Here is a 21394-nt window from a genome sequence, read left to right as displayed (position 1 = left end):
GACGTAGAACACAACCCGTTCTCGCACTTTCTTACAGTCAATATTGACTTATTAAATACGTGCATATGTGACATACTAAACATACTAGTTTACCTTGAAAAGCTTCATAGAAAACACCGACCTTACCTAACCTTCTTAGTATGTTAAGGTAAGCATCTTATTGCTTCGTAATTACAATTATTACTTATCCTATACCTATAATAGGTTAAGTATTAATTGTAATTACGAAGCAATAAGATGCTTATCTTAACATACTAAGAAGGTTAGGTAAGGTCGGTGTTTTCTATGAAGCTTTTCAAGGTAAACTAGTATGTTTAGTATGTCACATATGCACGTATTTAATAAGTCAATATTGACTATACGAAAGTGCGAGAACGGGTTGGAGGACAGGTGTGGGGTGGCGCCGCGACGTCGGAGAACAGGTGTGGGTGGCGCCGCTACGTCGGAGAACAGGTGTGGGTGGCGCCGCGACATCGGAGAACAGGTGTGGGTGACGCTGCGACGACGGAGGACAGGTGTGGGTGGCGCCGCGATGATGGAGGACAGGTGTGGGTGACGCCGCGACGAACACCTTTCAATCTCACCTCACCGACAGACTACCAATTACAGGTTTGTAGTTCAATGTAACAGTCCGCCACCTTCACCAAACACACACACCAAACTCGTCACATGTGCCGCGCGCGCGCGCACACCTGCTCGCCGTAGTTAGCAGCTGACGAGGCTAATGGTCATTAAAACGGTGAGAGTAATGACCCATCACCTTGGACGACGCAGCGACCTGCTTCCTAACATCGATACCAGCGCTGAGCGGTGTTGGCGCTGCGCAGTGTTAGCGCTGAGCGGTGTTGGCGCTGCGCAGTGTTAGCGCTGCGCAGTGTTGGCGCTGCGCAGTGTTAGCGCTGAGCGGTGTTGGCGCTGCGCAGTGTTAGCGCTGCGCAGTGTTGGCGCTGCGCAGTGTTGGCGCTGAGCGGTGTTGGCGCTGCGCAGTGTTAGCGCTGAACGGTGTTGGCGCTGCGCAGTGTTAGCGCTGAGCGGTGTTGGCGCTGCGCAGTGTTAGCGCTGAACGGTGTTGGCGCTGCGCAGTGTTAGTGGTGAACGGTGTTGGCGCAGCTGTGTGTCCTGCCCCGTGGCTCCCCCCCCCCCCACACACACACACACTTGTCGCTGACGGGACATGAAGCCGGCGGTAATAATCGTGTCGAGACAGTGATGGATCAAAAGCCACGCAGCGATAAGCTACCACAGGAACCATCAAACACTTTACACAACCATTTGCTACATATTGGTACTTTCTGGTGGTCCATCACTGTATATTGGTACTTTCTGGTGGTCCATCACTGCATATTGGTACTTTCTGGTGGTCCATCACTACACATTGGTACTTTCTGGTGGCCCATCACTGCATATTGGTACTTTCTGGTGGTCCATCACTGCATATTGGTACTTTCTGGTGGTCCATCACTGCATATTGGTACTTTCTGGTGGTCCATCACTACATATTGGTACTTTCTGGTGGCCCATCACTGCATATTGGTACTTTCTGGTGGTCCATCACTGCATATTGGTACTTTCTGGTGGTCCGTCACTGCCTATTGGTACTTTCTGGTGGTCCGTCACTGCATATTGGTACTTTCTGGTGGTCCATCACTGCATATTGGTACTTTCTGGTGGTTCATCACTACATATTGGTACTCTCTGGTGGTCCATCACTACATATTGGTACTTTCTGGTGGTCCATCACTACATAGTTACTTTCTGGTGGTCCATCACTACATAGTTACTTTCTGGTGGTCCATCACTGCATATTGGTACTTTCTGGTGGTTCATCACTGCATATTGGTACTTTCTGGTGGTCCATCACTACATATTGGTACTTTCTGGTGGTCCATCACTACATATTGGTACTTTCTGGTGGTTCATCACTACATATTGGTACTTTCTGGTGGTTCATCACTGCATATTGGTACTTTCAGGTGGTCCATCACTGCATATTGGTACTTTCAGGTGGTTCATCACTGCATATTGGTACTTTCAGGTGGTTCATCACTGCATATTGGTACTTTCAGGTGGTTCATCACTGCATATTGGTACTTTCTGGTGGTTCATCACTGCATATTGGTACTTTCTGGTGGTCCATCACTGCATATTGGTACTTTCTGGTGGTCCATCACTACATATTGGTACTTTCTGGTGGTCCATCACTACATATTGGTACTTTCTGGTGGTCCATCACTACATATTGGTACTTTCTGGTGGTCCATCACTACATATTGGTACTTTCTGGTGGTCCATCACTACATATTGGTACTTTCTGGTGGTCCATCACTACATATTGGTACTTTCTGGTGGTCCATCACTACACATTGGTACTTTCTGGTGGTCCATCACTACACATTGGTACTTTCTGGTGGTCCATCACTACACATTGGTACTTTCTGGTGGTACCTTTCGCGCCGGTCAGGCGCGGCGTCAGCAGGGCGGAAGTCAGGCGCGGCGTCAGCAGGGCGGAAGTCAGGCGCGGCGTCAGCAGGGCCGGAAGTCAGGCGCGGCGTCAGCAGGGCCGGAAGTCAGGCGCGGCGTCAGCAGGGCGGAAGTCAGGCGCGGCGTCAGCAGGGCCGGAAGTCAGGCGCGGCGTCAGCAGGGCCGGAAGTCAGGCGCGGCGTCAGCAGGGCCGGAAGTCAGGCGCGGCGTCAGCAGGGCCGGAAGTCAGGCGCGGCGTCAGCAGGGCCGGAAGTCGGGCGCGGCGTCAGCAGGGCCGGAAGTCAGGCGCGGCGTCAGCAGGGCCGGAAGTCAGGCGCAGCGTCAGCAGGGCCGGAAGTCAGGCGCGGCGTCAGCAGGGCCGAAGTCAGGCGCGGCGTCAGCAGGGCCGGAAGTCAGGCGCGGCGTCAGCAGGGCCGGAAGTCAGGCGCGGCGTCAGCAGGGCCGGAAGTCAGGCGCGGCGTCAGCAGGGCCGGAAGTCAGGCGCGGCGTCAGCAGGGCCGGAAGTCAGCCGCGGCGTCAGCAGGGCCGGAAGTCAGGCGCGGCGTCAGCAGGGCCGGAAGTCAGGCGCGGCATCAGCAGGGCCGGAAGTCAGGCGCGGCGTCAGCAGGGCCGGAAGTCAGGCGCGGCGTCAGCAGGGCCGGAAGTCAGGCGCTGCGTCAGCAGGGGCGGAAGTCAGGCGCGGCGTCAGCAGGGCCGGAAGTCAGGCGCGGCGTCAGCAGGGCCGGAAGTCAGGCGCGGCGTCAGCAGGGCCGGAAGTCAGGCGCGGCGTCAGCAGGGCCGGAAGTCAGGCGCGGCGTCAGCAGGGCCGGAAGTCAGGCGCGGCGTCAGCAGGGCCGGAAGTCAGGCGCGGCGTCAGCAGGTCCGGAAGTCAGGCGCGGCGTCAGCAGGTCCGGAAGTCAGGCGCGGCGTCAGCAGGTCCGGAAGTCAGGCGCGGCGTCAGCAGGGCCGGAAGTCAGGCGCGGCGTCAGCAGGGCCGGAAGTCAGGCGCGGCGTCAGCAGGGCCGGAAGTCAGGCGCGGCGTCAGCAGGGCCAAAACCCACCATCACCACTACTCGTCACCAAAGCCATACATATAAACCATCATATTGTACCATTAAAGGAAATGAAACAGTAGTCAGTAACTAGTGCGGTCTAACGAGCCGAGGACGCGTTTCATCCGCACTGGAGGCGGATGTGCGGTACACGCCAAGGTGACTTGAGTGTCGAGCGTGCGTGTCTTAGCGTCTGACACGCACGCACGCAACGGGACACACGAACACAGAGGCGCGCGCAAATACGCACCTGGATATTAACTTGAAGACATGTGCTTCTTCCTTCCTGTGGGAGACTCCAACTTCCCCGCCCACATCACCGCCCACAGCACCGCCCACACCACCGCCCACACCGTCCAATGCACCGCCCACAGCACAGTACCCCGCCGCCCACACCACACACTTGTGGCTCCTGCCAGCCCTCACTCTCCACCCCTACCCCCCCTAGCCACCTCCCCCCACGTATTCACACCTTCTCCCCATGCAAACAAACGCACGCGCATGCACACACGCACGCACCCAAGCGCGCACACACATTGCTAATTAGTTACTGAATATTAGACGGGCTATATATACCCGGCAGTGCCACGGTCTGTGTGCGTGTGTGTGCGTGTGTGCGTGTGTGCGTGTGTGTGTGTGTGTGTGTGTGTGTGTGTGTGTGTGTGTGTGTGTGTGTGTGTGTGTGTGTGTGTGTGTGTGTGTCTGTCTGTCTGTCTGTCTTTCTCAGACAGACAGACCGTAAAATCTGTTTAAGCACTACCCACACTCAAACCCACATGTCATACTTCATAGTCACTTGAATTCGGAATATGAGCCACTCCTTGGTGATGGGGTCGACCTCAACCACCCTATGACCCTCACCATACACTCAACAAGTCACCCTGCAAAGCTCCACGGGGCTAGATGGCCTCGTCCATCTAGCCTCCAACCTTGGACATATATTCTCTCTTACATAAATCTATCTCTACATAAAGTGTGTGTCCGAGGTCGGAGGCCAGACACTTGGAGTAAACCTTGCTAAACTCAGCAGGTTTACTGATGACTTTATGAAGCGACATAGATGGGTAGGGTCAGCCCCCCTCCCTTCCCCCTACCCCAGGGGGGGTTTGGGAAATGTGAAATGTTATGTCTAGAGTCCATAGAGTTTAGCATTCGTTCAAAAACATTTGTATTTAAAAACCATCATGTGTGATGGGGATTTTTTAGCATCACCTAGTTAGCTTTTTGGACACTGTATTCCACTTCATATAGTCTAGGGTAGCTGCACTAATTCAGATGTACCTAATGTATTAATATAAAAAAAATTGTATTAAAAAATAATTCAAATATATTTTCAGATATTGAAAAGCAAATTACAGCATCAGATTTGCGTTCTGGGCGCAACCTTGTCACTACAGTGATATAGTGGAGTGATATACAGTGATATAGTGTAGTGAAAATAGTCAGTGAAAAGGGGGGGGTAGGATAGGGTAGGTGTATAGACGTGGAGTGTCTGTAGGGGGGTGGGTGGACATGGGTAGGCTGTGAAGGTGTTTACAGTGATAAACAGTGTGAGTGGACACTGTCACAGTGATGGTGGGTGGGGGGAGGGGGACCTGGGATATACCTGGACACAGTGTCGACCCGGACACTGCCGGGTATTCCATCGACTACAGCATAAAACAAGTTTCCCATTGGTCAGTGCAGAACACGATATCAATTGTTTTAAAGACAATCTCTTCAAACTTCAATACAATTACTAATAATGATGACTTAAAGATAACGATACCGATTTACGAGTGATAATGAAAGTAATCAGATTACCTTCAACATAGGACAAACTAACATTTAGAACTGAGAGACAACCCCCCCCCACTCTCCCTTCCCCCCCCCCACTCTCCCATCCCCCCCCCACTCTCCCATCCCCCCCCTACTCTCCCATCCCCCCCACTCTCCCTCTCCCCAACCCACACAAATACAATTAACCAACAGAAAATGTGAGGCTGGGCCCGTTCAACAGGTTCCCACAACGGTGAAGACAGTGTCCTCTAGCGGCCCTCTGCCAGCCAATCAGCGCTCGCCTATGACCGGTTCGTGTGGGGAGGAGGGAGGGGGGGGAGGGGGCTGCACAGGAACCATCATTCTCCCTTGTGTGATGGTCTCTAGCTCCCGGGCTCTGGTCTGGTCTCTCATACAAGTCGACTTGTGCACAACCCACCACTGTGCACGTGGCTCACTCGCCGGGGAGAGATGGATGCGCACGCAAGCACGCACGCACACAAACAAGCACGCAAGCAAGCACGCACGCAAGCACGCACGCACGCAAGCACGCACGCAAGCAAGCACGCACACAAACAAGCGATGGCTCCGCCTTAAGACACTGGTCAAATCCACATGTCGCACACGAGCGGCTCTCTCTCTACCTCTCAGGAATGTTCCCCCCAGGGAGAGACAAGCTGCGCGCACGCACTCACACACCTACACGCACACACGCACTCACCCATCTACACGCACGCGCGCGCACACTCCCAGTCAGAAGTTAGCGTCATATGAAGGTACTGGGAAGACGGGACACCACGAGCGTAGCTCTCATCCTGTAATTACACTTAGGTAACTACACTTGGTGTAGTTAACGACACTGGATAATTAAACAAAACATGGATACATTGGATAATAGAACAGGGCATGGAGACACTGGATAATTAAACAAAACATGGCTACATAGGATAATAAAACACGAGGTAGACACAACAGAATATTGAACAACTGTGACCAAGTATCCAGGCCACGCACGAGGCGGTCCAAGAGCCACACTTCCGTCAACACCAGCGGACAGAAGCTGCGACAAAGGGCCACACACGTTATCGATAAATCAAGCAAAGAAGCAAGCAAGCACAGGGACTTACCGTCAGTGATCATGCGAGCGATGATGCGGCCCATGTCTCGGACGGTCCTGGTGGCCAGCTCCTCGTTCTCTTCACCCTCCATGCCCAAGACTGGTCAGCTGGAGTTAAGGAAAATACACACACACACACCTGGCAAGATCCTCACACCTGTTAATGTACTCAAGACATCTGTGGACGCACACTTAATGCACGACGCTTGCCCACACATTCAACTCCACACACACACACACACACACACACACACACACACACACACACACACACACACACACACATTCCAACCAGCCATCACAAATGTTCTTGGTAAACTTGTATGTGTGATATACAGTATATTTTATGATATACAGTATATTGTATGTTATATATAGTATATAGTATGTTATATACAGTATATTGTATGTTATATACAGTATATTGTATATTTCCTTTTAGCTAAACATTACACACTGAGCGGCGTGGGTTGCCAACGTTTAAACTCCTCGGTGCTATCAACATTAGTCACTGAAACATTTTACATTTGTTTTAACATTAATGTTATGCTCAAGACTTTTACCCGAAACAAATATATTGACTATTTGTTTAACCTGAATGATCATTAGAAGCAGTTCATGGTTCGGCTGGCAGCGTCTGGAGACTAGTATGAGAAACAAGAAAAAGGTGAAAGGAGCAGAGAACGATAAAAGCAGACCAAAACATTCAGCAGACAAGACACTCCACACGACCTTCCTTCAACACGCTAATATTTAGGAGTCGGAAATGTGTCGAGGCAAAACAAGGGTAGTTGCCAGAGAAGCCAAGGACTAGGCGCAGCTTCGCCACTAATCATATCACACCAAAGTGTGTGAACCACCGAGTTATATTGAGAGGGAAGAGAGTAGAGTGAAGGGAGGTAGAGGGGAAGAAGAGTCGGAGGGGAGGAAGAGGGGGATAGAAGGGGAGGAAGAGGGGGATAGAAGGGGAGGAAGAGGGGAGGATAGAAGGGGGAGGAAGAGGGGAGAATAGAAGGGGGAGGAAGAGGGTAGGATAGAAGGGGGAGGAAGAGGGGAGGATAGAAGGGGGAGGAAGAGGGGAGGATAGAAAGGGGAGGAAGAGGGGAGGGAGGGAGGGAGGGAGGGAAGGGAAAGTCTGTTATGCAACAAAACTTGTCCCTGAATTGAACTGCTCCCACTGGAGGCGAGCCACAGGTCGGAGTGCACACAACACAATTACAAATTATTGTGAACACAATTATAAAAACCATGGGTAGAGCGGTCACAGAGTCCATGTTCAAGATAGGAAATCGTGGATGGTGGAGAACATTGTTTCAAGTGTGAGACGCTATGAAGAGCTGCCGAGGCGCTGAGGGAGAAGGAACTTGGTGGAGCAGAAGACGATTAACAGCTTCAATTGACAATGTGAACAGATACATACAACAACAAAATGAAAAGAGTGATCACATTAGTCGAAATGTGGTTAAAAACAGAGGAGCTCGAGACCTTTAGCTCGACCATGAAAGCACATTTAGACGAATACACTGTTACAGAGTGGTAGACGGTTGGAAAAAGTTAGGGGGAGAAGGTGGTGGAGGCCAAGACCGTCAGTAGTTTCAAAGCGTTATATGACAGAGTGCTGGGAAGACGGGACACCACAAGCGTAGCTCTCATCCTGTAACTACACTTAGGTAAATACAAGTTTGCCGGCTTGCCAAAGGGGCTAGTTTCATCACCATTTTATCATCATAAAAGCTCCCCATTCGTCCAGTATAGACGCGTGGAGGTAATTATGGGTGTATCTAATCAGAGTGATCACCTCCAATCTTTTCCATTAAAGTAACTAGACAAAAAAGAACTGTTTGCCTCTTACCATCACAACACGCTTGGATCCCTTTGATAAATGGGAGTACCTGTAGAGTGCGCTAATACCCCCGCCCCCCCCCCCCAACCACACCTTCCCACACCAGCGACTAGGGGCCAGATTCACGAAGCAGTTACGCAAGTACTTACGAATGTGTACATCGTTCCTCAAATTTTGATGGATTTTGTTACATTAAACAGTAAACAGTTTACAAGCATGAAAACTTCCCAATCAACTGTTGTTATTGTTATAAACAGCCTCCTGGTGCTTCGGAGCTCATTAACTGTTTAATAATTGTAAACAAAGCCGCCAAAGATTGAGAAAAGTTGCCCAAGTTCGTAAGTGCTTGCGTAGCTGCTTCGTGAATCTGGCCCCAGACCATCAGGCTTGTGTTACAATATAGCAAGTCGAGCACCAGGATGCGTCCAGTGAGCCTCCACGGCCGAGCAGCGAAGATAACCAAAGGGAGATTTACTGCACTTTAAAGCTGTCGTTTAAGTAACCCTTCAACCACAATATCGCTCACAGGTTGTGTTCCAGCAAGTCTTGGTGGACCAGTGTGTCTTCAACTGTACTGTGGTCCGAGGCGCTCACACCACACGTACACTGCTCTCCACCACTACTCTTATCATCCTCAAGTAAGTCTTAAGTAAGTAATTATCAAAAGAAGGCACCAAACCGGGAAGGCTATGTAGCACCATCAAATGCGCAGAATAATCAGAGGGCGCTAAATATCATCAAGGATACCAATACGAGAACAAAAACGCATAAGGCGAACGATATCAAAAGTATCCGAGAAGTAAGTCTTAAACGTTTACACTTTCAGCTTCAATGTATTTGTAGCTCTAAGTCTCGCGAGACGAAAAAAATTTGTACCATAAAATATTAGTCCATAAACTACTAAAAATTATTTTTTTTACGTTACAAAAAAAAGTTGCTGACATAATTATAATACGTTAAATGTCTGGACAACAAAACTGCACTTTGGATATCAAGGAAACGTGTTTATTATTGCCATAATTTGGTTTTAATAATTTTATTGCAAAATTTAAGGTAACACAGAAGGCATTTTGGGTTGTTTAAGATTCAGCTACTGGGAACCAAAAGTTCTAAGTAGCACGGGCTATGGTGAGCCCGTAGTGGCCTTAGCTGGCACAGGAGTGAGGCTGTAACTTGGCATTTTGGGGCCCTTTTCACTGTACATTGGGCCTAGAGCTGGAGGGTGTGGCACTCCACACACCAGGTAGTGGACAGTAGCGCCTCAGAGGAGCACGAAAGCTATAGTTAAGACAAAAAGTCTGAAAATGTAATACCGTTTACGAATCTCTATCCCCCCCCCCCCCGCCCCCCTCACACACGTCTCAAATAGAAGATGACTTGCACTCAATAAAGAGTGAAGCTTTGCTCAACGCGTGAATTAAACTTCACCAAACCTTTGGGCTGTTTACAATCTCCTTCCCAAACGAAATAACAAGAGGGAACTAGACCCAACTGACTCAGTAGGACCAGAGGTCTTAGGCCCAGTCCAGGGAGCCGGTCGGCCGAGCGGACAGCACGCTGAACTTGTGATCTTGTGATCCTGGGTTCGATCTCAGGCGCCGGCGAGAAACAATGGCCAAAAGTTTCTTTCATCCTATGCCCCTGTTACCTAGCAGTACAAATAGGTACCTGGGTGTTAGTCAGCTGTCACGGGCTGCTTCCTTGGGGGTGGAGGCCTGGTCGAGGACCGGGCCGCGGGGACACTAAAAAAGCCCCGAAATCAACTCAAGATAACCACTTCACCCAGCAGAGGCTTCACGAACCACCCTCGCCTGGCCTCGTGGTCCTTCTCAACACCAACATTTCACACAGAGAAGCCTCCTCTTCCCCCCCCCCCCGCCCCCCCACCAGCACCTCTAAGGTAACAAACACCAACTTTAAATCTACCCAAAACTAATGTGTCCATGTTTGTGTACTATCCGTTGACCGCGCAACCTTCCATCCATCTCAATCCTGGATGAATGAGCAATGTTGTCATGTTGCCATGTTGCAATGTTGTCATGTTGCAATGTTGCCATCGCCCTCGAAGTGGGGGAAGAAGAAGGAGAGGTGGGGGTTTTTCAGTCGCCATGACAACGGCATAGCAGCCAACAGTGGCCATGGTTCAATGGCCTCCCCGCCCCCCACCCTCCCCCCACCACGATACAGCAACGACCCTCCGCCACCACCATCCCTGCCCCCCCCCCCCCCACCGTCTCCTCCACTAACGACCTCTAACCATTACCATCCCTGCCCCCCCCCCCACCGTCTCCTCCACTAACGACCTCTAACCATTACCATCCCTGCCCCCCCCCCCACCGTCTCCTCCACTAACGACCTCTAACCATTACCACTAACTACACTTGGCATTACCGACGTCCACACTCACCCGTTTGTTGTTGTTGTTGTTTCAGATTTAGTTACTCAGAATGAAATGTCCAAGTAGCACGGTCTATGGTGAGCCCGTAACACACTCTCCCATTAACACCCACCTGCGTCCGCCTCACTACACTCAACGTCTGGCCGAAAGACGCCGGATCGCACCGCTCCTGTGCCAGGTAATTTACGGGCTCACCATAGGCCGTGCTACTTGCAACTTGTTCCGAGTAGCTGAATCTATAACAACAACAATGACGCCGGATGGTAACAAGAGAGACGCCGGATGCGATGCAAGAGATCCGGCCAAAAATTATTACTTACAAGACAACAGACGGATATCATCACTATCATCAACCCTCTCTCCCCCCCCCCCAGGCCTCACTTAACACTGAGACGATAATCTAAAATACGAAACCAGTTGTGCAAGATCAAAGTCTAGCAAAATACATCGTGGCGACTTGTATTTTGAGACCTGATAATCAACGTTGAACTACAGCAGCTCACTCGCTAAACGAGGTCCAGAGAGGTGAGCCAGAGGTCATCGCACGCAAACGTGTGGAGAATAGTTGACGAAGCTCAAGTGCGTAAATTGGTTACTTGAACATCGAGTAGGCAGGTCAAGTTGATTTCCCGGTTGCAATTCTTTTAACCATGTCGTAGCTCAGTCGATTACGGTAGCGTCTCGGACGTAGGTTCGAACCCTCGTCACGGCCCTTGTGGATTTGTTCATTGAACATCTAGTTGAACACACTACATCCGGTACTATGTTATGAGCCATGAACTGGTTACTGCTGCACCAATACTTTACACCAGTTAATTACAACTCTATATTTTACACCGGAAATGCATTTAGTTTTGTCCAGTCAACCCAGATGCTTGCGAGGTGTGTGGTGAGGGGGGGGGGAGGGGGTGATTTATGAGGGGGGGGGGCGGTAAGTGGGGTGTAGGAGGATAGTGAGGGGGGGGAGGGGGTAATGACGGGGTGAAGATGGGAAAACAGACCTTCATAGTTGTTGACTTTTCAGCGCTTCTATATGTGATAGTTAGCCTCGAGTGCACTCGTGCGTGTACTCGAGAGCTTCAGGAATGAGGTGAAGTTGATGGTTGAAATAAACACTGGAGAACAAGAGGCCACTCCCAGTGTAGCCGGCACTCTGCTACACTGGCACTAACCGCTGCGCTTTCACAAACTCTTCCATCACTGATCATCCTTAAGTGTCCTGTCTTGAAGGAAATGCCATAATATAGCAGGGGAGCGTGATACACCGAGTGCTTCAGGCGTCACCAGAGGTCCGCGCGCTGTACCCGCTCAGACATAAGAACAAAGGCAACTGCAGAAGGCCTATTGGCCCATACTAGGCAGCTCCTATCTATAACCACCCAATCCCACTCATAAACCTGTCCAACCCACGCTTGAAACAATCGAGGGACCCCACCTCCACCACGTTACGCGGTAATTGGTTCCAAAGGCGACACCAAAGGCATTAGAAATCATCACGTTACGCGGTAATTGGTTCCAAAGGCGACACCAAAGGCATTAGAAATCATCACGTTACGCGGTAATTGGTTCCAAAGGCGACACCAAAGGCATTAGAAACTCATCATTAGGCATCATGATGAGTTCAAGTTTGTGGACTTGAACTCATCCAGCGAATGAAGCCTTATAGTACTGAAGCTTCAACAAAAACTGAGCAACCAACGAGCTTTCCTGAAGCCATATTGTGGACGACACAGTAACCGATGACTATGAAGAATATCTTATCATTTGCTGAGAGATTATCGTCTCAAGTCTGCTAGTCACTGGCAGGTGTACAGCTGCTGGCACCCGTTCCAGTCGTGTCGTGGACTGGAACTACGCCTGCCGTCTTCTGTATAGAGAACCATATTCCTTGACCGAGGCTCAGTTGGCGAAGACAAGAGAGAGGCAATGGTAGCAAGTCCATGAAACTGTTCCAGTATCACGATAACTCAACCGGCGTCCCTTCTCTCTCTCTCTCTGTGTCGAGCGATGTAAGGAGTTGGGAGTTCATCCTTTTGAATAACTATCGCTGTCTTGTTTGGCCTAAACACCCCCCCCCCCCTTTTCCCTCCCATGCGCGCGCACACCTAGCAGTACTTATCTGCTTGATACCTGTTTTATGGGCTTCTGGGACTTCTTCTACTCCCCAAACCCGGCCCGAGGCCTTCATAAAAGTTGTTTGAGAGTAGAGGAAGGCGCACAAGGCAGCGAGACAGATGAAGAAAGTGATGATGAGAAATGTCAAATGTAAAGGGAAAACCTGAAGAGTACAAAGCGACAGGAGGAGGGACAAGGGTAGACAAGGTGTAGTGAAGGAGTGATAAAGCCGCCGCCAGACCAAGTGTCACCAGGCAGCTCCGTCTTGAGTCAAATGTCACTTGCTTGCCGGTCGTGCATGACCCGTGACACCGCCTCAACCCCGCACAAGCAGGGGGTTGACCTGGCACTCCACCAGTGACTAGTCCTCATTACAGTAACAGGCCAATCATGCACACGTGACTCTCCAAGAGATAAGTGGTTTGCTAAAAACAAAATGGCAGTGGCAGCTGATGAAGACAGCGGGGACGACGACCTGCGCGCGCACACACATGTGACTACGTCTGTATGCAGGTCGTGCTTGTCACATGTGTATTGGTACCATTGAACGGATTCTGACCACACCTGACACCACTGAACGGAATTCCAACGAACGGCATATTGGCAGGGCGTCTGAAGGCGTCCGTCAGGGAGGGGGTCATGGCTCCGTCAGGCAGCATGCAGCAATTGTTGGGACACCTGTCACCATAACACCTGAGGCTGGGACACCTGTCACCATAAACACCTGAGGCTGAGACACCTGTCACCATAACACCTGAGGCTGAGACACCTGTCACCATAACACCTGAGGCTGACACCTGTCACCATAACACCTGAGGCTGAGACACCTGTCACCATAACACCTGAGGCTGGGACACCTGTTACCATAACACCTGAGGCTGGGACACCTGTCACCATGAACACCTGAGGCTGAGACACCTGTCACCATAACACCTGAGGCTGAGACACCTGTCACCATAACACCTGAGGCTGAGACACCTGTCACCATAACACCTGAGGCTGAGACACCTGTCACCATAACACCTGAGGCTGGGACACCTGTCACCATGAACACCTGAAGCTGGGACACCTGTCACCATGAACACCAGAAGCTGGGACACCTGTCACCATAACACCTGAGGCTGAGACACCTGTCACCATAACACCTGAGGCTGGGACACCTGTCACCATAACACCTGAGGCTGGGACACCTGTCACCATGAACACCTGAAGCTGGCACACCTGTCACCATAAACACCTGACGCTGGGACACCTGTGAAGGCCGTCACAGCTCAACACACAAGTGGTTCTCGGTGTAATTTCTTTCATTTGGCTCTAACACACACAAGATATATTGTAAACAGTTTTGAGCAAAGATTCCTATGGTTACTTGGCCAGGAGGAACTCCAGCAGGCAACAGGTACTTGGGTAAGACCTCAAGACAGCACCAGTTACTGGGATGTAAATTCCAGAAGATAGAAATATCAAAATGGAGGTACAATTATTGGTAGGAATTCCAGGGAGAAAATCATAAGCAAGTGAGACGGGATTTGGGGGATGGAAATACCTGGAGTATACCTGGAGAGGGTTCTGGGAGTTGTTCTACTCCCTGAGGCCAGGCTCACTTGTGATAACTTGGTCCAACAGGCTGCTTGCTCGGAGCGGCCCGCAGGCCCACATATCCACTACAGCCTGGTTGGTCCGGCACTTCTTGCAAGAACTTATCAAAGTGCCTCTTGAATACATCCACCATTGTTCCGGCAATATTTCTAATGCTCGCTGGGAGGGTGTTGAACAGCCATGGACCTCTGATGTTCAGACAGTGTTCTTTGATTATTTCTATGGCACCTCTACTCTTCACTGGTTCTATTCTACATTTCCTTCCATATCTTTAGCTCCAGCATGTTGTTGTTATACTGTGCAAATTTGGGACCTGGCCTTCAAGTATCATCAATGTATATATTATTTAATACCTCTTTCGTCTTCTTTCCAAAGAGTACATTTTGAGAGCTTTGAAACGGTCCCAATAATTCAGATGCTTCATCGTTTCTATGCGTGCCTATTTATGTCCTCTGTATTCCCACTAATTGAGAGATGTCTCCTGCTCTGAAGGGCAAGTACCGAACAATACCCAAGACGGGACAGGAAAGGAGGACTACAATGAAACAGGAGAGGGAGGAGCAAGCAAACATGTAGAGACGTCAATTGGTTGTGGCTCATGAGCCCCAAAAGAGGTGAAGTTCCAGAGGCCAAGAGGAACAGGTGTCGCGAGAAACAGGTGTCGCGAGAAACAGGTGTCGCGGGGTACAGGTGCAGGGTTGAGGGTACAACAAGCTATTGCGGATGAGTATTACCGAAGGCCGCAGGTGCAGGAGGCTGGGGAGCCAACGTGCTACTCTCCAATTCCTCACCGCAGGTCGCTGCTCCCTCCATGCATACGACTTTTTGCCACCACAACACTACTGCCGCCTGTGGTGCTGCAGCAGGGGGGGGGAGAAGAAGCAGTCGGGGTAGAAGGAGCAGTCGGGGTAGAAGGAGCAGTCGGGGTAGAAGGAGCAGTCGGGGGAGAAGAAGCAGTCGGGGGAGAAGAAGCAGTCGGGGGAGAAGAAGCAGTCGGGGTAGAAGGAGCAGTCGGGGTAGAAGGAGCAGTCGGGGGAGAAGGAGCAGTCGGGGTAGAAGGAGCAGTCGGGGTAGAAAGGAGCAGTCGGGGGAGAAAGGAGCAGTCGGGGGAGAAAGGAGCAGGGGGGATAAGGAGCATTAGGGAGTAAGGAGCAAGGAGGGTAGGGAGCAGGAAGGATGGAGAGACAATGCTGTCAGATGGCAAGCGCTGCGCCGCTCGACGTAAATATTTCAGGTATAAAAACTAACAAATATTCAGTATTCCAGCGAGGTTGGCAGGACGCGGCCGGCCGCTCTGCCTCGAGCTCCGGGAACTGACGGTCTCAGGAGCCGCAAGGTGGGACACGGAGAGTCCTGGCACAGGAGCCGGTGTGACAGGCTACAGCGGCCGTGTAACAAGCAGCAAGGGAAGGAGAGAAGGGCATGCATACATATGGAAAGGGACCTCTCCCATCACCCTACCAGGTGGGTGGGGGGGGGAGGGGACATGTATAGTTCGAAACAAGGCACAAATTTATAACCGTGGAATACGCCAGCGCTCTACTGCCCCCTCTCCTCTCCCCCCACACGCCATAACTCCCCCCTACCCTCGTCCCCTCACACCCCTTCCTCTAAACCTCCCCTTCCCCCTCCCATCAAAGTTTCTCTCCCTCACCCCCAGCTAGTTGCTGTTCTCTACTAGGTCATTCTTCGACATGAGGTACTGATGTTCAGTATGTACGCGTCTACCCTCCTCCTCACTGTTCCTCCGGCACTGTTCCTCCGGCACTGTTCCTCAGGCACTGTTCCTCCGGCACTGTTCCTCCGGCACTGCTCCTCCTGCACTGTTCCTCCGGCACTGCTCCTCCGGCACTGCTCCTCCGGCACTGCTCCTCCGGCACTGTTCCTCAGGCACTGTTCCTCAGGCACTGTTCCTCCGGCACTGTTCCTCTGGCACTGTTCCTCAGGCACTGTTCCTCAGGCACTGCTCTTCCCTCTTCATGACCTGATGGCACCGTCGCACGGCTCACCTTCTACATCATAACCTTCCTTCCTACGCTGCTCCTCCAATGTTTATCATTCCACAACCCCAACTCTCACAACCAAGCTCTATTACAACCCTCCAACCACTGTTGCATGCGGGCTACCAAGCACGCACAAACCACCTGGCAATCACTCCTGATCAAGCCACAAGAAACATCAACCACATAATTGCGTGATGTAAACGAGCTAACGAGTGTGAAAAGTCGTGTGCCCTCGAGGCTCTGTTGTGCATGTCAGGGAGTTGAGTCTACGTTAACAAGAACAACAACTAGGTGATACTGGCACTGCTGGCACTACGACTACTGCCAGTAGTCAAGTACGACACCTCGCTACGCCCTTTCTACCTACTTTTAGAAGTCATCCCTGGAAACACAAACCGAAACTGTCTCTATTTTCCGCTTGTTACAACTTGTAATAGAGTTGTTACATCTTGGCTTAACGTGGTTTATGACGTATTAGAACGTTGTTATAACTTGCTATATTGGTTATTATAACTGGTTAGGAGGTGTTAAAACTTGTTCGAACGTGGTACCAACGTCGTATTTTCGGTGTGTGTTTGGAGGGATTTCACCAATATCCTCAACACACACATCCAGCCGGTTGTTGAAGAACTGCATTTTCTTTTCACCATTAACGGGGCACCACATTCCTACGTTTATGACTAAGACTATACAAAATCGTGTCCTACATCAGCATTGCTTTCCACTAAGTTTCTTGTTGATGAATCTACCTGCATCTCCAGCAGTTCCTCTCGTGTCTAATAGGTTACATTAAAGCTTCAACCGTAGTCTACGGCTCCATTCCTAACATACTGAATTCATATTGAGGAATAATGGTTTAGACATGCTGAATGTTTGGTTTTTCCCAGTCTATTATCTTATTATTAAAACTGAATTTGTTGAATAAACCCTCTCGTTTGATTACTTTTTTTACATGTATTATGAGTACTGATGTTAGCTTGCACTTTAATGAGCTCGTGATCTGAACATGTGGAGTCTGAGACGGTGATGTCCCTTATTACTACTACTTTGTTTGTGATGATCATATGAAGAACACTGTCGGTCATAGTTGGCTGTGTCACCTGCTGGTTAAGCGAAAATTTGTCACAGAATCCAACTTCTGTCGAAGTTGGATTCGCAGAATCCACAGAATCCAACAGTTGTCTGACCTGTAGTTCGTTATTTCCAGATAAATGTCCTGGTATAATAATATTGTTTGGTATTCTCCATCTAAGACTGGGTAAGGAGACGTCTCCAAGGAAGATATCTGGTTTGGGGTTTACCCGATTATTGAGGCTATTAATTAATTTAATAGCCTCAATAATCTAATTGATTAATTATCAATTAGATTATTGATAATTATCAATTATCTGTTCTGTGAATTCCTCACCCGTTTCCACCTGGCGGTTGGTATATGAGAATAATAAGTTTATTGTCTCTATCTCTACTGCAAGTGCTTCTACCACCTAATTTGTAGTGCACTAGAGTGTGGTGTTCTGTATTCAGCAAGATGTATTGTGTAATGTCAATGATATTATGAATAGACAAGTGATATGTTGTATACATTTATGAATACACGTATGTAAGCGGTGACCAACAAGCCTTAGTCAACCGTAAAACAACAACCAGAGGACGCATGGTTGGCACCCACACACACACACACACACACACACACACACACACCCACACACACACATACAAGCTTGGGTAATAAGTATTCAACCTTCACACTACCCAACGCTTTAGCACCTATCAATAAGCCTAACCATGACACCAGTATCACAACCACCAGTATCACAACCACCAGTATCACAACCACCAGTATCACAACCACCAGTATCACTACCCACTACTGCTGCTGCTGCTGCTGCTGCTGCTGTTGGTGGTGGTGGTGGTGGTGGTGGTGGTGGTGGTGGTGGTTTTCCCTTGAAGTCAAAGCTTCGTTTGACTATTACTATAATTCTTAAGTTGCTAAGAATAGTGTGGATTCCTAGCTTAATTCTTATTCTTAGCTTATTAGATTCTTAGCTTATTTTAGATTCTTACCTGAATAAGAATAAGAATTCCAACAATCCAGTTGATATTTCTGGAAAAGTTGGAGTGGCCGGTAACATACACGCACTCACGTGACTAATACAGCAATGTATAACGATATTAATCAACAACGCACCATGGTTACTCACAGCTCTACAACGCAGCTGCACGGGACGGATTACAAGGTGGTGTGGAAGCATATTACAGGTGAGTAAGCAAGCGTCACGGCCACGTGAGGCTAAGTGCCGCACCTCTCAACGCGTGACGAGTCAGTCTCCCACCACACACCCAAACATGAAAAGCGACTGAAAATGTTTTAGCAGCGAACGTTCACAGCTAAACAATCCCTTTGGAAGACTGATCAGCCCTCCGCTTTCAGCAGGGCATCGCGGCAGGTTTTCCCTGTTTTCAAGTAGAAGAGGCATGCCCCTTGTGTCCGTAAGCGCGCTCCTGGGCCCCATTAATATGGTTCAATATTTAGTAAATACCACTTGGATGAAATCAGAAACGATTGATCACGATGCTACTGTAAGATAGTGTGGTAAACGGTGCCCTTCGAGGTCAACGGGTTAACCGGTACCGTTCAGGAGTGAAAAGATTGAATTGGGAAATAAACAGAAAAGCTAACATGAAGAATCTGGCAAGGACCAGTCGTGAAGTGTTGCAACAACGCACACCAGGTTAAGCAATCACCTACACCCAGAACAAGTCTTAGAGCAGAAGAGCAAAGATTCCCTATCCTTAATATAAGGCCTAAGATATCAAGACCATCCAAGGTGTACAATCTCACAGAAATCACAATTGCGTGATGCATCAAATGAACAAATTCAACTCTTTTTTTTTTGACCATGTCATAGGTCAGTCGATTAAAGCAGCGTCTGGGATGCTCTCGGACGCAGGTTCGAATCCTCGTCACGGCCCTTGTGGATTTGTTCGTGTACAATCTCACTGATATAAACAAGAAAGCAATCAACAACCACAGATGACCTCCAAACCATAAATGTAGGTAACCCGACATTCACATATTCTATCTCTAAAGGATATAAACAATCAGTGTAAGAACACCAAGTTCTCGTGATTGTGTACAATTACAGACACCATTATATCAAGAGCCAATCAACACATTCAAAACCTAAGCATTCAAGGTTCTTCAAGCAGCAATCAAGGTGGGACAACTTGCCCAAAACCTGGTCTAGGTACAAGAGGCGGGCCAGAGGCGGGCCAAGAGGCGGGCCAAGAGGCGGGCCAAGAGGCGGACCAAGAGGCGGACCAGAGACGGACCAAGAGGCGGACCAAGAGGCGGACCAAGAGGCGGACCAAGAGGCGGACCAAGAGGCGGACCAAGAGGCGGACCAAGAGGCGGACCAAGAGACGGACCAAGAGACGGACCAAGAGGCGGACCAAGAGGCGGACCAAGAGGCGGACCAAGAGGCGGACCAAGAGGCGGACCAAGAGGCGGACCAAGAGGCGGACCAAGAGGCGGACCAAGAGGCGGGCCAGAGACGGACCAGAGGCGGACCAGAGGCGGGCCAGAGGCGGGCCAGAGGCGGACCAGAGGCGGGCCAGAGGCGGGCCAGAGGCGGGCCAGAGGCGGGCCAGAGGCGGACCAGAGGCGGACCAGAGGCGGACCAGAGGCGGACCAGAGGCGCCACACACAGACAGCGGCGTACTCTCACACTAAACAACTCGGGTGGCATCGCCGCGGCGGACCAGAGCAGAGGTAAACGCACTCAAGACAAAAATCCCACACCACACTGCTCTGACAGGCGGTGTTTTCTGCGCCTCCTCCTCCTCCTCCTCCTCGCCTCGTCTTCCTGTCTGTAATTACATCGTAAATTGCATTCTAGCGCTTCAAGGTGCTTATGATCAACGTCAATCTATCGCATCCCGTTAAGGTTTCTACGCTGGTAAGAGAGGGAACAGTTTTGCTTTCCTGTGCTTAGGTGAGCAGTAGATAATCTACGCACCCGCATCCCGTTTTCTGTTCAACAATATTTACGCCGACTGATAGAAGTATATCACACTACCAGCAGCGCGCGGCCCACTCCACCCTCCAATGTGGAACGTTATCTTGAGGTTATCTTGAGATGATTTCGGGGCTTAGCGTCCCCGCGGCCCGTTCCTCGACCAGGCCTTCTGTTTGTTACACACCCCCCAGGAAGCAGCCCGTAGCAGCTGTCTAACTCCCAGGTACCTATTTACTGCTAGGTAACAAGGGCATTAGAGTTAAAGAAACATTTTGCCCATTTGTCTCCGCCTCCACCGGAGATCGAACCCGGAACCTCAGGACTACGAATCCGAAGCGCTGTCCACTCAGCTGTCAGACGTTGAGGGAAGAACAAAATTAACTGACGAATTTATACGATTCGTTTTAATGTGGTTTATTGAGTTCGTTCGTTAATGTGGTTCGTTCAATCCCCGACCGTCCAAGTAGTTGGGCACCATTCCTTTCCCCCGTCCCATCCCGAATCTTTATCCTGATCCTTTCCCAGTGCAATATAGTCATAATGGCTTGGCGCTTTTCCTATATTTCAATTGATCACCCCCCTCCTCCCCCCCCCCCACACACACACACCTTGGATGTAACTCCCAGGTAGATATTTCAGAACCTTATTTTACATACCATTACATTTTCTTTAGCTTATTGCGTGCAGTTTGTCAAGAGCGTGTCTGAGGAGAAGTGAGTGGGAGAGGCAGACCAGGAGACGCGGGTCCCATCTCTTGAAGACAACTTCCCATAAAGGTCGACTAGAATAGTGTGGCTTGAAGATCATATAACGACCGCCAACTACACTAGTTCCATTTTCTTGCTCACAACGTAGCTCATCTCTCATATTCCACTCGGTCAAAAGTGCAGCGGTTTTGGGTAACCAGAAGCGTTAGATGAACAAATCCACAAGGGCCGTGACGAGGATTCGAACCTGCGTCCGAGAGCATCCCAGACGCTGCCTTAATCGACTGAGCTACGACAGCGTCTAAGGTAGCGTCTGGGATGCT

General features: G+C 50.1%; 1 protein-coding gene across 12 annotated transcripts in view; it reads right to left on the bottom strand.

Annotated features, from left to right (window-relative positions):
• The window catches only part of LOC123760405 (epithelial splicing regulatory protein fusilli), a 258631-nt gene that overhangs the window by 182968 nt on the left and 54269 nt on the right, over positions 1-21394 (bottom strand). For all 12 annotated transcript variants that reach the window (XR_011229333.1, XM_069328848.1, XM_069328851.1 and 9 more), the window contains exon 4: positions 6398-6487. Coding sequence is in view for 11 of the 12 variants with exons in the window: in XM_069328848.1 (XP_069184949.1) it covers positions 6398-6487 (90 nt within the window). In the remaining variant the exon portion in view is untranslated. The remainder of the gene's footprint in view (positions 1-6397; positions 6488-21394) is intronic.

Source organism: Procambarus clarkii, chromosome 22, assembly GCF_040958095.1.
Source record: "Procambarus clarkii isolate CNS0578487 chromosome 22, FALCON_Pclarkii_2.0, whole genome shotgun sequence".
Lineage (NCBI taxonomy): Eukaryota > Metazoa > Arthropoda > Malacostraca > Decapoda > Cambaridae > Procambarus > Procambarus clarkii.
This window is presented reverse-complemented; position numbering and strand designations above follow the sequence as displayed.